This window comes from Pimephales promelas, chromosome 17, assembly GCF_988280905.1.
Source record: "Pimephales promelas chromosome 17, fPimPro1.hap1.1, whole genome shotgun sequence".
NCBI classification, from domain to species: Eukaryota; Metazoa; Chordata; class Actinopteri; order Cypriniformes; family Leuciscidae; genus Pimephales; species Pimephales promelas.
Genome location: NC_142785.1, coordinates 607,983 through 625,000, shown reverse-complemented (window position 1 = coordinate 625,000; position 17,018 = coordinate 607,983). Strand labels below are relative to the sequence as shown.

At 37.2% G+C, this 17,018-nt stretch overlaps 2 protein-coding genes across 7 annotated transcripts in view; one reads left to right on the top strand and one right to left on the bottom strand.

Moving 5' to 3' along the window:
* Window positions 1–3,922, top strand: part of LOC120464401 (putative uncharacterized protein MYH16) — a 58,402-nt gene extending 54,480 nt beyond the window's left edge. For 4 of the 5 annotated variants that reach the window (XM_039653874.2, XM_089121736.1, XM_039653878.2 and 1 more), the window contains 3 exons: window positions 1–22; window positions 1,188–1,340; window positions 2,930–3,922. The exon at window positions 1–22 is cut by the window's left edge and continues 179 nt beyond it. In XM_039653874.2, the coding sequence (XP_039509808.2) occupies window positions 1–22; window positions 1,188–1,340; window positions 2,930–3,079 (325 nt within the window). In that variant the 3' untranslated portion in view covers window positions 3,080–3,922. The remainder of the gene's footprint in view (window positions 23–1,187; window positions 1,341–2,929) is intronic. The other variant, XM_039653876.2, reaches the window with a different exon arrangement.
* Window positions 3,163–17,018, bottom strand: part of gas7b (growth arrest specific 7b) — a 38,271-nt gene continuing 24,415 nt past the window's right edge. For both annotated transcript variants that reach the window (XM_039653807.2, XM_039653809.2), the window contains 8 exons: window positions 16,616–16,731; window positions 14,793–14,867; window positions 11,061–11,139; window positions 9,859–9,987; window positions 7,590–7,713; window positions 6,998–7,077; window positions 5,922–6,020; window positions 3,163–5,523 (listed from right to left, as the gene is read on the bottom strand). In XM_039653807.2, the coding sequence (XP_039509741.2) occupies window positions 5,410–5,523; window positions 5,922–6,020; window positions 6,998–7,077; window positions 7,590–7,713; window positions 9,859–9,987; window positions 11,061–11,139; window positions 14,793–14,867; window positions 16,616–16,731 (816 nt within the window). In that variant the 3' untranslated portion in view covers window positions 3,163–5,409. The remainder of the gene's footprint in view (window positions 5,524–5,921; window positions 6,021–6,997; window positions 7,078–7,589; window positions 7,714–9,858; window positions 9,988–11,060; window positions 11,140–14,792; window positions 14,868–16,615; window positions 16,732–17,018) is intronic.

Sequence of the window (17,018 nt, the reverse complement as noted above, 5' to 3'; positions counted from 1 at the left end):
CAAGAGACAAGTGGAGGAGGCGGTACGACTCTGCCTGTTACCTGTGCTGGTCAGTGCTGGTGTGGACACACACGCTTCACTGGCGCCTCATTCTACTTAAAGGAGTAGTTCACTTTTGAAAAATCTTTTGCTGATAATTTACTCGCCCCCGTGTCATCCAAGATGTCCATGTCTTTCTTTCTTCAGTCCGAAAAGAAATTAAGGTTTTTGATGAAAACATTCCAGGATTTTTCTCCATATAATGGACTTCAATGGGGACCAAACGGTTCAAGATCCAAAAGACAGTTAATAACAGTTTCAGATGCAGCTTTAAACGACACCAGACGATGAATAAGGGTCTTATCATGCGAAACGATCGGTTATTTCAATGCTTATTCCAAAAATGTAACTTTTCTAAGGACAAATGCTAGCCTTGCTCTATTCTGTGAGGCGCGTTTGTAACGTCACGTATTACGTAATTACGTTCAAAAGGTCACGGGCGACGTAGCCGGAGTGTTTACAAGTTGAACGCATAGGTTGAACGTGCAAACTAACTCAAACGCCGTTTACAAAAAAGGAATTAAAAGGTAAAACAACGATGTCGGACGATTTTGATTCTGTACTTCCGGTTATGTCGCCCGTGACCTTTTGAACGTAATTACGTATTACGTGACGTTACAAACGCGCCTCACAGAATAGAGCAAGGCTAGCATTTGTCCTTAGAAAAGTTACATTTTTGGAATAAGTTTTGAAATAACCGATCGTTTCGCATGATAAGACCCTTATTCATCGTCTGGTGTCGTTTAAAGCTGCATCTGAAACTGTTATTAACTGTCTTTTGGACCTTGAACCGTTTGGTCCCCATTGAAGTCCATTATATGGAGAAAAATCCTGGAATGTTTTCATCAAAAACCTAAATTTCTTTTCCACTGAGGAAAGAAAGACATGGACATCTTGGATGACATGGGGGCGAGTAAATTATCAGCAAAAGTTTTTTCAAAAGTGAACTACTCCTTTAAGCTGATGGACCCACAAACTTCCTGCAAAGCCAGGAGGAGTAGTGAGTCTTTCCAGCATAAACCAGCACTGTTACTTTTTTTGGTCATGTTTTGTTTTTCTTTGTTACCTCCCCTCCTGACCCCGAGACCGGGAGGAGAACGTAACCAGCAGTAACCGAAGTTTAATCTGAAGTGTGTGTCCCGGAATAGGAGGAGCAGGCGAATGTTCACCTGGTGAAATACAGGAAGACGGTTCACGAGCTCGACGACGCAGAAGAGCGAGCCGACATCGCAGAGTCTGCACTCACGAAGATCAGGAGCAAGAGGAGCGGGAGCTTCGGGAAGGGCTACTCATCCGTGAGTGTGTGCGCATTGCATTCTTGCTCGTATAATAAGATCAACATTAAAACACTGCTGGATGTCAGCCTGCGTTTTGATTGCAAATGTAGTCGCACAAACAGCTCGAGCAGCTTGTAACAGAACAAACACCGACTGAATGACCCTTAAAGTAGAAAATCTCAAATGTAGAGAGAGGGTGTGCGCATTGCAATTCGCGTGGTTGCCAGATACTATTGAAATGACCGGCTAAAAATCGTGTTCTTTTAACGGAAAAGCTCTGACTGGGGGTTTTATGAGAGACTTTATATCTCAAAATTCTGACTTTATTTTTTGTAATTCTGACTTTACATCTCGAAATTCTGACTTTATTTCTTGTAATTCTGACTTTGTTTCGAAATTCTGACTTTATTTCTTGTAATTTCTTGTAATTATGACTGCAACAACTTGTAAAAGTTTATAACACAATTCTGAGTAAAAAAGTCGGAATTTCAAGATATAAATTCACAATTCTGACTTTATATCTTGAAATTCTGACTATTTCTTGTAATTCTGACTTTAACTTCTTGTAATTCTGACTTTATTTCTTGTAATTCTGACTTTATTTCTTGAAATTCTGACTTTATTTATTGTAATTCTGACTAATTTATTGTAATTCTGACTTTATCTTGTAATTCTGACTTTAATTTCTTGTAATTCTGACTATTTCTTGTAATTCTGACTTTATATCTCGAAATTCTGACTTTATTTCTTGTAATTCTGACTTTGTTTCGAAATTCTGACTTTATTTCTTGTAATTTCTTGTAATTATGACTGCAACAACTTGTAAAAGTTTATAACACAATTCTGAGTAAAAAAGTCGGAATTTCAAGATATAAATTCACAATTCTGACTTTATATCTTGAAATTCTGACTATTTCTTGTAATTCTGACTTTAACTTCTTGTAATTCTGACTTTATTTCTTGTAATTCTGACTTTATTTCTTGAAATTCTGACTTTATTTATTGTAATTCTGACTAATTTATTGTAATTCTGACTTTATCTTGTAATTCTGACTTTAATTTCTTGTAATTCTGACTATTTCTTGTAATTCTGACTATTTCTTGAAATTCTGACTTTATTTCTTGTAATTCTGACTTTATTTCTTGTAATTCTGACTTTATTTCTTGAAATTCTGACTTTATTTCTTGAAATTCTGACTTTATTTCTTGCCAGATACTATTGAAATGACCGGCTAAAAATCGTGTTCTTTTAATGGAAAAGCTCTGACTGGGGGTTTTATGTTTTGAAATCTGGCAACCGTAAACATGAACGCTCGTAAAACAGGCAATGTGTTGTCGTCTCCTTTATTTGACATAAACAAGTGGTTTTGTCAAGTTTTAATTGTTTTAAAAACATTTCAGTCTTGTCTTTTTTCGTCAACGATATTGCATGTGTTGATATCGTCACATTGATCGTTTAATGACGTGGGTGTCGTCTCTCATCGTCTTGTCTTAGTCAGGGAAAAAAAGGTCGTCAACGAACATTTTTCGTCATAGTTTTCGTTAACGAAATTAACATTGGTGTGTGTGTGTGTGAGTGAGTGAGTGTAACGCTCTACTCTCTCGTCTCTCAGGGTTACAGCACACCCTATCCAGCGCTGGTGAGGTCACCTGGGTCAGTGGGGTCAGAGGGCAGAGGTCAGAAGGTCACAGATGACGACGAGTCCCTCAACTCTCTCATTCCCAAATACTTGAACTCGATGAAGAAACTGATGATCGATTAGATCTGAGTCTTCAGTAACATCAGGTTCATTAGTTTACATGAGCAGGATACGCATCAAAAAATGAGAAATGCATTGAATGGATATACAGTATATATACTTTATTATTTCCTTGCTCAATAGCGTCATGTTTGCGTTAGTTTTGTATTATTGAGATACCAACTGATGACAGCTAGCTACATAAATATAGCAGACTATAAATCTTATTTAGTAAAACATTACATTTAACATCATTTATATTACAGAAGACAATAACTGGATGATATTCAGCAGTTCTTCATTCACGCGTGTGTTTAAGAGAGCGTCAGTAATGGAGATCCAGTTTCAACCACTTGAAGATCATTTACAAAAGTTGTTAATTGATTTGGTATAAAAATAAGTATTGAGCAGAATTATGTCCATATATTATCTGTGTCTCTGACTATATACGGATCGTTTGGGGAAACTATACTAATGAGTGTCTGAGACTTCTGTAAATCTGAACAGAAGATAAAGTCCTGGTGTGATTGTGTGTTTGTTCATTGAGAGATGTGAACCAGTGTGGATATTAATCTACAGATATAGATATGCTGAGAGTTTGACCTTGACTTCTGTAATATCCAAAATTGCTTCCTCCAAATAAATAGGCAAAAGAAAAATTTTGTTGACATTATTTCTCGCCATTCTGACTATCTCTTGTAATTCTTACTTTATTTCGCATTTGGACTTTATATCTCAAAATTCTGACTTTATTTTTTGTAATTCTGACTTTATATCTCGAAATTCGGACTTTATTTCTTGTAATTATGAATGCATTTATTTCTTGTAATTCTGACTGCAACAACTTGTAAAAGTTTATTAACACAATTCTGAGTAAAAAAGTCAGAATTTCAAGAGACACATTCACAGTTCTGACTTTATATCTCAAGTTTTTGCCACACAATTCTGACTTTATTTTGCAATTCTGATTTTATAACTCGAAATTCTGACTTTATTTCTTGTAATTCTGACTAATTTCTTGTAATTCTGACTATTTCTTGTAATTCTGACTTTAATTTCTTGTAATTCTGACTATTTCTTGTAATTCTGACTATTTCTTGTAATTCTGACTTTATATCTCGGAATTCTGACTTTATTTCTTGTAATTCTGACTTTGTAATTCTGACTTTAATTTCTTGTAATTCTGACTATTTCTTGTAATTCTGACTTTATATCTCGGAATTCTGACTTTATTTCTTGTAATTCTGACTTTATTTCTTGTAATTCTGACTTTATTTCTTGTAATTCTGACTTTAAATTTCTTGTAATTCTGACTATTTCTTGTAATTCTGACTTTATATCTCGAAATTCTGACTATTTCTTGTAATTCTGACTTTATTTCTTGTAATTCTCACTTTAATTTCTTGTAATTCTGAATTTATTTCTTGTAATTCTGACTTTATTTCTTGTAATTCTGACTTTATTTCTTGTAATTCTGACTTTAAATTTCTTGTAATTCTGACTATTTCTTGTAATTCTGACTTTATATCTCGAAATTCTGACTATTTCTTGTAATTCTGACTTTATTTCTTGTAATTCTCACTTTAATTTCTTGTAATTCTGAATTTATTTCTTGTAATTCTGACTGCAACAACTTGTAAAAGTTTATAACACAATTCTGAGTAAAAAAGTCTGAATTTCAAGATATAAATTCACAGTTCTGACTTTATATCTCGAGTTTTTGCCACACAATTCGGACTTTTTTTCCTTGTAATTTATAACTCGCCATTTTAAAGGCGGAATCACAAGAAAAGAAGTCAGAATTGTGATATAAAACATTGCTATATCATATTTTATGTTTTATTCCGTGGTGGAAACGAGTGTTGGTTGAAATCAACACTTGTTAATCCATGTTTCTGGTCTTACTGTGAATAATTCATAAAGTTATTATTAAAAAAGGTCAGAAGTATCGATTCATCAGAGATTAATGAGTCGCTCCACTCCGGGATCCGCTTCCTCTTCCACGTCCGTCCAGGGAAATCCCACCGTACAGTTCCTAATCCTCATCAAATCTCCATTCTCACGGTTTCGAATCTGTCATCATGCGCATCATCTCGATCTGCAGTTCATGTCAACTGGAAGCGATGGCTTTGATTAGTCACAGAGTGAAATCAGTAGCAGCTTTTATATATTAGCAGTGTTCCTAACAGATCAGACGATGTTCATTGCATCAGTAGATCGTGACACACACATCGGTTCTCCTGAGGGAAGTCCTGGAGATATTTACACTCGATCTCCCGCTGGGTTTGAGACGTGATCGTCCTGTTGTTTAGGCTGTAACTCGGCCGCCGGGTCTCTCTCTCTCTCTCTCCCCCTCAGACCTCCATGTCGACCGGCCTCAGCGCTCCTGTTTTGTGTTCTTTTACCCACAGTTCTCGGTCTCTGGCGGGATCGACGCTCCGCAGGAGTTTGTCCACCGGCTCTACAGTCTGGATGAGGAACGCCACAGTGTTATTACATGACAATCAATCAAATTAACCGTCAATATTACAGAAGTGAATCAATCAAACTACGGTAACTTTATCTGGACAATAGCTTTACTCTAGATCTGCTGTGACTGTAATCTCCTGTTCTGCTGTGAAACTCTATACTGATAAAGGAAGGAGACTCGACTAGTTGGGGAAAATGAAAAGAAATGCATTACAATATTACATTACTCAGTAACTAATGCAAACTATAATTGCATTACTTAGCTACTTTTTAAGAAAAGTAATCTGATTACGTCACTCAAGTTACTTGTGATGAGTTACACTGGTTATTCCTCTTGATCTGCATTAGACCTCCTGAATGAGTGTGTGTGAGTGTGTGTGTGTGTGTGTGGACTCACGCTCTGGTTGAACATGTCGGTCTCGTGGCGTAGTGTTGTGTACTGACACAGATGTTGTCGGATCATCTCCACGCGCTCCACCTCCAGACGCTCCAGCTCCTGACCAACACACAACACTCTACAATTACACACACTCCTCAACATGTCAAGTGCATCTAAAAACTTCATCAAAGTTGTCCTGAGACAAGAACGGGCTCAAAATTCATGTATAACTTTGATGAATTTTGATCCACTTCAAATGTTGACTTCTGTATATATATATATATTTGTATAAATGTACATGTTGTTCCATTTTAAAGTGCCCCTATTCTGCTATTTTAGAGGTTCCTAATGTTGTTTTAGCGTCTCCTCTAACAGGTTTACATCATTCCAGCTCAGAAACACTGATTTCCTCATAATCTCCACTGCAGCTTCAGCTCTTTCCTCTCAGCGTCTGAAACGCTTCCATCGAAGCTAAGCCCCGCCTCTCTGAGAGCCGCTCTGCTCTGATTGGTCAGAACGCTCATTATCATATCTGAATCTCAGCTCTTGATCACAGTGAACTACACGAGCCGAACTCTCCCAGTCTCAGATACACTACAGTGTTTAAGGGGGCGGAGCTAAGAGACACTGCTCAGCCAATCAGGACCAGAGGCGGGCGTTATGCTAAAAACCCGCCATGTTTGTAAAATGTCCCGCCCCTTTCCATAACCGCCAGTTTAACACACTACTAACTAACTCAACCAGGCCCCGCCCCTTTATTCTGCGCATTAATTATTATAATGAGGAATATTGTGACGTGTCCCCGGGAGAAACTCGAGGAGTTCAGAGACACTGACACTGATGTAGAGGAGAACTGGAGCAACATCACACACACTGAATCATGGGTCCTCTTTAACATTTGTAACATTTTACATCGTTAACTTTAACTCTAATCCAACCATTACCCCCAAACCCAACGCTAACCCGCACAATTATGACATCATCATCTGACAGAATCTCTATTATGCGTCTTGATTGGACAGTTAGAAGTGTGTGAAGAATCATCCTTACGTGTGTGTGTTCAGTGTGTGTGTGTTTGTGTTTCTCAGTCTTACCAGGCTGCTGGTGACCATCTCCTCAAACCACTTGGACTGGGACTGATTGTAGAGGTCGACACATCGCATCAGCTCGTCTCCTGAGGTCAGAGCAGGAGTTACACACAGTCATCAAGGTTATCACACACACACAGTCATCAAGGTTATCACATTCATGCATCACACACTTCTCTATAGCAGCGCTACCGCAGTCCGACACTAGACGTCAGCAAACACACACTTTCCTCTCCGTGTTTGATTTCTACTTCCTGAACACTCTCGGGATACACTTTATTCTAGTTTAGAAATAGTGTGTGAAACTGTCGACATTTTTCCAAAGATAAACACTGTAAAAAGGGATCAGTTGCCCTAACTTAAATTATTAATAAACTTCATGCTTTAGCAAAAAAATTAAGTAATGTGGAATTGTCAAGTTCACAAAACTTAATTAAACTGATCATACCTTAACTTTCTTCAATGAAGCATTACGGTAATAATGTTTTTAAGTGACAGGATGGCAGTGTAAAGGCCTCATATAAGGAAGCGGGTCATGTGACAGTTGTGTTCTTCACTGTGATTGGTTGGCCAGATGTGTTGTGATGAAGAAACTGACCGGCTTGTGTGGATTTTCTGCGCGCTTTCTTGATGTCCTCCTCCATTTTACTGCTGAGCTTGATCTCCAGCTGCTGGGTTTTCACTTCTAGATCCTTCTGCCGATCCGAGAGCGCTTTACGGGCCTTATAAAGCAGGAAGAATATAACAGTATTATTCATACGCCATCTTCAGATGTTCATCGCACGTCGAGATCCAGACGCTCTTGAATAAATTAAACCTGTCGCTGTACGGTGAACTTCACAGATAAATATCTTTCCTGATTCATTTCGGATGATAGATGAACCTGATAATTCAATATCCTCCTAACAGTGGCATATTCCGATCTGGACTATTCAATCCATATCCGTTCTTTACATTATGCTGTTTCAGTCGAAGATGAAAACACTCGGCTCACGTCAAACGCTGAAAACACTGATCATCACACAGAAACACGCCGAGTTAAATCTGACATTTTTAATTATAAAAGATTCAATTTGTGTTTTATCGTGAAACACGTGGAAGCTTGTTTCCAACACAGAATAAAAATTAAAAGGAAATGGCAAGTGATAAGGTCAGAATTGTGAATAATGAAGTCAGAATTACGAAAAATAAAGTTCGAATTGTGATAAGAAATAATTACAAGAAATAGTCAGAATTACGAGAAATAAAGTCAGATAACAAAAAATAAAGTCAGAATTACAAGAAATAAAGTCAGAATTACGAGAAACAAAGGCAGAATTATGAGAAATAAAGTCAGAATTACGTCAAAATGATGTCAGAATTGTGAGAAATAAAGTCCAAATTACGAAAAATAAAGTCAGAATTGCGAGAAATAAAGTCAGAATTACGTCAAAATAATGTCAGAATTACGAGAAATAAAGACAGATTTAAGAGAAATATAAGCAGAATTACGTCAAAATAATGTCAGAATTACGAGAAATAAAGTCAGAATTACGAGAAATAAAGTCCGAATTAAGAGAAATAAAGTCAGAATTACGAAAAATAAAGTCAGATTTGCGAAAAATAAAGTCAGAATTGCGAGAAATAAAGTCAGAATTACGAAAAATAAAGTCAGATTTACGAGAAATATAGGCAGAATTATGTAAAAATAATGTCAGAATTACAAGAAATAAAGTCAGAATTAAGAGAAATAAAGTCAGAATTACGTAAAAATAAAGTCCGAATTGCGAGAAATAAAGTCAGAATTACGAAAAATAAAGTCAGAATTGCGAGAAATAAAGTCAGAATTACGAAAAATAAAGTCAGATTTACGAGAAATAAAGTCAGAATTAAGAGAAATAAAGTCAGAATTACGAGAAATAAAGTCAGAATTAAGAGAAATAAAGTCAGAATTGCGAGAAATAAAGTCAGAATTACGAAAAATAAAGTCAGAATTGCGAGAAATAAAGTCAGAATTACGAAAAATAAAGTCAGATTTACGAGAAATATAGGCAGAATTACGTAAAAATAAAGTCAAAATTGCGAGAAATAAAGTCAGAATTACGAGAAATAAAGTCAGAATTAAGAGAAATAAAGTCAGAATTACGAAAAATAAAGTCAGAATTAAGAGAAATAAAGTCAGAATTAAGAGAAATAAAGTCAGAATTACGAGAAATAAAGTCAGAATTAAGAGAAATAAAGTCAGAATTACGAGAAATAAAGTCAGAATTAAGAGAAATAAAGTCAGAATTATGAAAAATAAAGTCAGAATTACGAAAAATAAAGTCAGATTTGCGAAAAATAAAGTCAGAATTGCGAGAAATAAAGTCAGAATTACGAAAAATAAAGTCAGATTTACGAGAAATAAAGGCAGAATTACGTAAAAAATAATGTCAGAATTACGAGAAATAAAGTCAGAATTACGATAAAAAAACAGTAATGCGATAAAAACAGAATTGTGATATCGTGGCTATTACCTTTTTTAATTCCGTGTCATAAAGAAGCTTCCATAAAAACGTACTCTTATAATCTCTACTTTATTTACAACTTGTAAACAGTATAGTTAGTACTAAATGTGCAAGTGAATATTCAAAGTCGGCACGCTGCCATTGATCACAAGACATGCGAGGACCAATAGCGTTTGCCGATAAGGGAAGGTCCCTTTAAGAGGTGGCGCCGGCTGAAGGGCTTCGTTCGGTAGCGGCTGCACGAGAAGGTCACGAGGAACAGTCCTTCGTAAAAAACCACGGAGGACTTCTAATCCGGCACGAGAAACCTGTACCTTCAGAAGAGTCTAAATATGGCCACATTTCACACACACACTCACTCACACACAGGTGGTGTAATACCTTCTCCACCGCAGCGTATCGGCCGGCCAGCTGCTTCCTCAGGTCACACATGTGGTGGTCAAACTTCTTCATGTCTTTCTTGAAGTTCTCCCGAAATATCAGGAGAGGTTTCTCCACTTCGCTCTGGAGCTGAAGAGGTTTCACACAGAGAGAGAGAGAGAGAGAGAGAGAGAGAGAGAGAGAGAGAGTGAGAGAGAGAGAGAGAGAGAGAGAGAGAGAGAGAGAGAGAGAGAGAGAGAGAGAGAGAGAGATGAAATGAAATGAATGTACTATATTTTAGTTTGATGTTTTTTTTTATTTCATATTTTTTATTTTAATACTAATTTATATTTATGCTGTATTTCTAATCTATTTATTCACTTTTTGAGCGTAGACCTGGACATGTAATTATCAGCTTAAACTGGTAAATCTTGAACGCTTTAGAGCGACAGACTGAAGTTTGATCTCTTCTCAAACTCGGCAGATTATTGCTGGAGTGAGAAAAGTTTTAAAAAGTGAACTTTAAAAAGTAACAGAGTTTTAAGTGTATTGTTATTAAAAATGCACAAAAATACTTTAACATTTTTTTTATGAAATCTATATTTTCAAAATCACGTTTTACTCTAAAACTGTGAGAAAAACACGCTTCCACTAGAGGAAACTCTCATTCATTTCCAATGTTTCTATGGAATTCTATGGATTCCATTCAATGCTGACTTAATTAAAAATAAATAAATACATAAATAAACATACAAAGAAATGTGAAAAAAGTATAAATAAATGAGTATTTATACTTTTATTTCCTGATTTATATATAATTTTTCGCACATTTAATTATTTATACATTTATTCATTTATTAATTTCCACTTTTATTTAATTCCACATTAATTTATGTATTTATGTTTTTATTTCTACATTTATTTATTTCAACATTTCTTTCTCCGTATGCTAATGAGGGGGCGTGTTTTAACTCAGACATCAGCAATCGAGCTCAGACTGGCAGTGCTGAAGCTTTGAGGCCACAGTGACACCTTGTGGTGTTTGACCAAACGAAACGCAAGAGGTGTGCGGACAATATCACACTTTAAGTCACGTGTATATCACCCTAACTGTGTGTAGGGTGGGCTATAGGGTTAACACACATGAACAGAAACTGCACTTCAACGGGTCTGATAGGAGATAGTGTGTGTGTGTGTGTGTGTGTGTGTGTGTTCAGTTTTACCTTAGAGGAGAACTTGAGATGCACTTCTGCCTCGTCCGACAGGCTTTTCTTCAGCTGAACCCAGGCTGAGCCGAGTGTGCTGAGAATACAACATCACACAACTGAGGTACATACAGTACATGTGTGTGTAGAGTGTCAATATACAGTAAAGTGTCATTTATTCCTGAATTTATCATCATTACTCCAGTCTTCTGAGTCACATGATCCTTCAGTAATCACTCTAATATGAGGATCTGATGATCAACACACAGTTGTACACACTTGTATAAAATTAATAGAAAGTTCAAAAGAACAGCATTCATTTAAAATAGAATCTTTTCTTTTGTAACATTATAAATGTTTTTACTGTCACTGATCAATTTAATGCATCTTTACTGAATAAACATTTAAGTTTATTTCCAATATTCATCATACCGACCCCAAACTTTTGAATGGTAGTGTTTAATGTAAAGAAAAATTATATTTCAGATTTTTTTTAACTTTCTATTGAATATTGAAACATAAAATTTCACAACAGTTTTCAACACTGATAATAATCATAATAAGTGTGTGTTGATCAGTGGCGCAAAAAGTGGGTATGCGCTATATGCGGCGCATAGGGGCGCAGCACAATGGGGGGCGCCAAAGCGATGGTAAAAAAAAACAAACAAAAAAAAAAAACAATTATATATATGCTATATTGTATTTCTATATGTAGCTTCCGTTGTGCGTTTCTAAATCATTTCTGCATTCCTTCCATGTTATATAAAATTTTAGAGAACTAACAGCCAGGCTAGAGTAGGCGCCCTCATGGAGAAGGGAGCGGGTAATATCGCGAGCGGGCGGGGGCGCCGTGGCCCGTGAGCGCTGAGCGAGCAGGTACAAGTAGTGAGTTGTCGTCGAAAAAGATGAATAAAACAAAATGCTGTGGGGCTAAAAATAGAAAAAGAAAGAGAGAAAAGGAGATGGCATGCCAACGGATGCGACAGCAGCTAAACAACTGCATGCATTGCTGAAAGCCAACAGGTAGGATTTAAAATGTGACATCCAGGCATAAGCTATCTATATCTCGGTGGCCATCGGGACTACCGGGAGATTCCCGCTGGGCCGACGTGCTTTTCAGCCAATACATTATCCTTTTTTAATTTATTTGTCTTAACGGCCCACAAAACTCATACATTTGTTTGTTGTTGTTTTTTTTGTTTTGTTTTTTTGCTTAACTGGCGGCGCTGTGCTGGTGTAATGCATTGGTCAAAAAAAGTCAGCTTTAGTTTTTTTTTTCTGACACACTGGCCCATGAAACATGTCATTTATGCGCTTATATCTTTCAAATATAGAAATTAGTGCAAAACTAATTATGAAAGTTTCCTTTATTTTTCTGTGCATTTGTTTTACAATAGCCTTTATGGCTATTACTATCATGGAATTAATATTATAACTATTATTATGTAGTAGTGTAATGTAGACGGACACTAACTAAAAGAGGTTCAAATTTTTCTTTGTTTAATTTGCACCCTGAATATGGGTTGGAGCTTTTAATTTTGAACTCTCAAAGTGCACCAGATTGCTGAATTTAACATTACAGAACACAAAATTTTCTTACGGGGGAGCATGCCCCCGAACCCCCCTAGAGAAACAGAGGTCCACCTCCCACAGTTTTACCTAAAATCCTGTGAGAAACACTGGTATTGCTGTTCCAATGGAGCTTATAGTTTTCTTAGGGGGGGTTCATCAAGGTGGAGTAGCTATAGTTTCATTGTGTTAATAAACGACAATTTTGCACTTATTTTTTTCTGTTAGCTCTCATTTCTTCCTACTCACTTATTACACGGCACACTTACATTACATTTATTTTTCCTTTTTTTTTGTGGGGGGGTGGGTGGGGGGGGGGGGGGGCGCTAAAATTGTTGCTGCATACCCCTCTGAAACTGGGTAGTTGCGCCCCTGGTGTTGATCATCAGATCCTCATATTCGAGTGATTTCTGAAGGGTCATGTGACACTGAAGACTGGAGTAATGATGCTGGAAAACAGATGATTTACACTGGAATAATATTTCACAATATTACTGGGTTTGTTTTTTTGTTTTTGATCAAATAAATGCAGTTTTGGTGAGCAGAGAGACTCTTTTAAAAGAATTCAAAATGGCAGCGCACACACACACACACACACTTGTATAAAATGCACTTGTATAACTGACTGTGATATTAAAGCTGTTTTGGAAAAGTTTACGTAATCAATGTTTTGTCGGCATAGCTCCGCTGCGTATGAAAGCTGGAGTTATGCTCATGATCATTCCTGGGATGTCTGTGAGCCGCTCTCCGTCTGGAGCGAAACTCTACAAGACTCAAACTCTCTCTCAGCGCTAATAATCAGAGAACATCGTTCTGTAAACACCCCTGAAGTCTGATACCGTCCTCCAAACCTGCATTATACTTTACTGATATAATATAGCTGTCATAAACAAGTATATTTTAGTATTTTGACTTTTTCATTCAATATATATCTTTATATTTCCTGTGCCAGTGGAGCCACTCGTTCAGCAAACTGCTTTCTAGTTTGAAATGTACTTATCTATTTTATAATCTACTTAAAATTGGGTGTTTTTATATATCGGTCGGTAAGATTTGCTCACCAAAGCTCTGTTTATTTAATCAAAAATACAGTGAAATATAATTATAAGTGTAATTACTCCAGTCTTCAGTCCTCAACTGTATTATCATGCATATTACTAGAACATTGGCTGTTTATTAGCACATATTAATGCCTTATCCTGCATGATCATATTCTACATCCTTTAATCCTACAATATTTGAACTTAAGAACTACATTACTAACTATTTATAAGCAGTAATTAAGAGTCAAAAATCATAGTTAACAGTGAATATGTTCCCCATACTAAAGAATTAGTGATTTTACTGTCACTTCTGATCCATTGAATGCGTCCGTGATGAATAAAAGTATTGTTTTGTTATTTTTTAAATCTTACTGACCCAAAACAGTTGTATATGCAACATTATATATATATTATATAGACAGACAGCAGAATGATCAGTAATATGTTTAAAACGCTATTCGCTATCAAGCATTGACTGCACACGATCATCTCCTGGTCATGTGATGTCAGAGGTCACGACCTGTGATCTGACTCAGTTCTGGAATAATCCAGAGGTTGTGAGCGCAGGCGTACGAGCCGGCCGGAAAAACAATGGTCATTACAAGCCACAACATAGTGTGTGTGTGTGTGTGTGTGTGTGTGTGTGGGCGGCTCTCGGTGACACACTCGACATTGTGTGTGTCAAACAATCAGCCTTCTCTGTCAGACCGAACACACACTCGCACATGTGCTGAGCGCTTGATAACAAAACCTGAAAGACTGATTTACACACACACACACACACACATTTATACATGTTTATAAGTGTTACTCTTCTATAAATATATCTATACACACTCATTAAGGGATGGATTATGAGCGTGCGCATTGAAAACACAAATGCACGAGTTATGAGAATTATAAAAATAATATAAATGTGACTGTTCTTATAATGCAGTTTAATGAGTCTTTATTAATATATTATAGAACAGTAACACTTATAAATAGAGGAATAATTCATTATATATTATAAGCATGATCTTCAGCTCAAGTCAGTCACAGCAGCATCACTGTCAGGCCATACAGCACTGAGGTGTGTGTGTGTGTGTGTGTGTGTGTGTGTGTGTGTGTGTGTGTGTGTGTGTGGTTTTGGACGTACCCTTCCTCCTGCGCCGCTAGTGGGATCTGAGAGAGCTTCGACAGACTCTTGGCGTATTCCTCCTCGATCCTGATCCTGTCCACACACACACACACACACACACACACACACACACACACACACCACTGCATCAATGTTGTGTTACACAGAACTGCTTAAATGACACACACACACACACACACACACACCACTGCATCAATGTTGTGTTACACAGAACTGCTTAAATGACACACACACACACACACACACTGCTGTTGTCATCAATCTGAGTGAGTTCATGTAGTGTAACAGCGCAGCGCTTCTGAGTTGTACATCACACGTCGGCTCACGATTGGCTGACGCTAGTCGTGTGTGTGACGTACAGAAGCGCTGCGCTGTTATAACACGTGAACTCACTTGAGGCCCACAAAGAAGAACATGAATAGTTAATTAAGTCGTTATTTTTGTTTGTTTGTTGCGCACAGAAAGTCTTCTGGTCTTGATAATCTTCAGGTTGAGCCGCTGTCGTCACTCACACTATTTTAACGATGTCTTTAATAACTTTTCTGGTCCGGCAAGTTTCAACTACAACAGAAGCTTATGGAGGAGTGATTTAATCACAAATATCTTCATTAGTGTTCAGAAGATGAAGGAAAGTCTGAACAACACGAGGGAGAGTCAGTACTGAACAGTTTTGGGTGAACGAACCGTTTAACAGATGAACCTCAGTGTAAAGATCAAGACTGCAGATACTGTGACGGCAGGACAGGAATAAGCAAACACAGTCGTTTTACTCCTCATTAAAAAGATACTATTAATGAAACACAGGAAACGCGCCACAGGAAGTTGCATGTGCTGCGTTGTTATGTTTTTGTTTTTAGTAACAGAAACCAGGCGAGAGGACAAACATCTGTCAATCAGGATATCACAACCCTCACGATACTGCAATATTTGCCAGAACCACAGGGTTTGTATTCAGCCGTGAGTGACCACTGTCATACACACACACCCCTGCAACTCACTTTACACACAACACTCCTGCCGTCAAACACACACTAGCTTTAGCCTTTATCCCTGTCACACACACTACCAGTCTAACGTTTTAATGCTTTTAAAAGAGTCTCTTCTGCTCAAAGCTGCATTTATTTGATTAAAAATACATCAAAAATCTGCTGTTCTCTGTGTGAATATACAGTAAAGTGTCATTTATTCCTGAATTTATCATCATTACTCCAGTCTTCAGAGTCACATGATCCTTCACAAATCACTCTAATATGAGGATCTGATTTATGATTATTATCAATGTTGAAGACTTATTTACATTTTTGATGAATTGAAAGTTCAAAAGAACAGCATTTATCTGAAATAGAATCTTTTGTAACATTAAACAAGTTTGGGGTCAGTATGATTTCTTATTTTATGAATTGGGGAAAAGAAATAAAGATTCAATACTTTTACTTTTACAATACTAATTCAATTGATTAAAGACATTTATAATGTTACAAAAGATTCTGTTTCAGATAAATGCTGTTCTGTTCATTCCCCAAAGAATGCTGAAAAAACGCTTGATCATCAGATCCTCATATTAGAGTGATTTGTGGAGGATCATGTGACACTGAAGACTGGAGTAATGATGATAAATTCAGCTTTGATCACAGGAATAAATTACACTTTACTGAATATTCACATAGAAAACAGATTTCATAATATTTAAAAATATTACTGTTTTTTTGTGCATTTCTAACCAAATAAATCCAGTTGGTGAGCAGAAAAACTTAAAAAATCCACTCCAAAACTGTGGGACGGCAGTGCACATGTGTCAGCCGAGTCGATCTGACGTTTACCTCTCCCGCACGAACTCGGCCATCTCTCTCTGCATCTGCTTCCCCTTCAGCTGTTTCTGCAGCAGCACCTCGAAGCCGGACACGCCAGCGCTGCCCTGAGCGTCCTTTCTGTCCGCCTGCACACACCAAACACACGTCAAACACACACTCAACACACGACAAACACACACCAAACACACGACAAACACACACTCAACACACCAAACACACGTCAAACACACTCAACACACCAAACGCACGCAAAACACACGTCAAACACACACTCAACACACGTCAAACACACACTCAACACACGACAAACACACACTCAACACACCAAACGCACACAAAACACACCAAACGCACGCAAAACACACCAAACACACGCAAAACACACGCAAAACACACCAAACACACGCAAAAC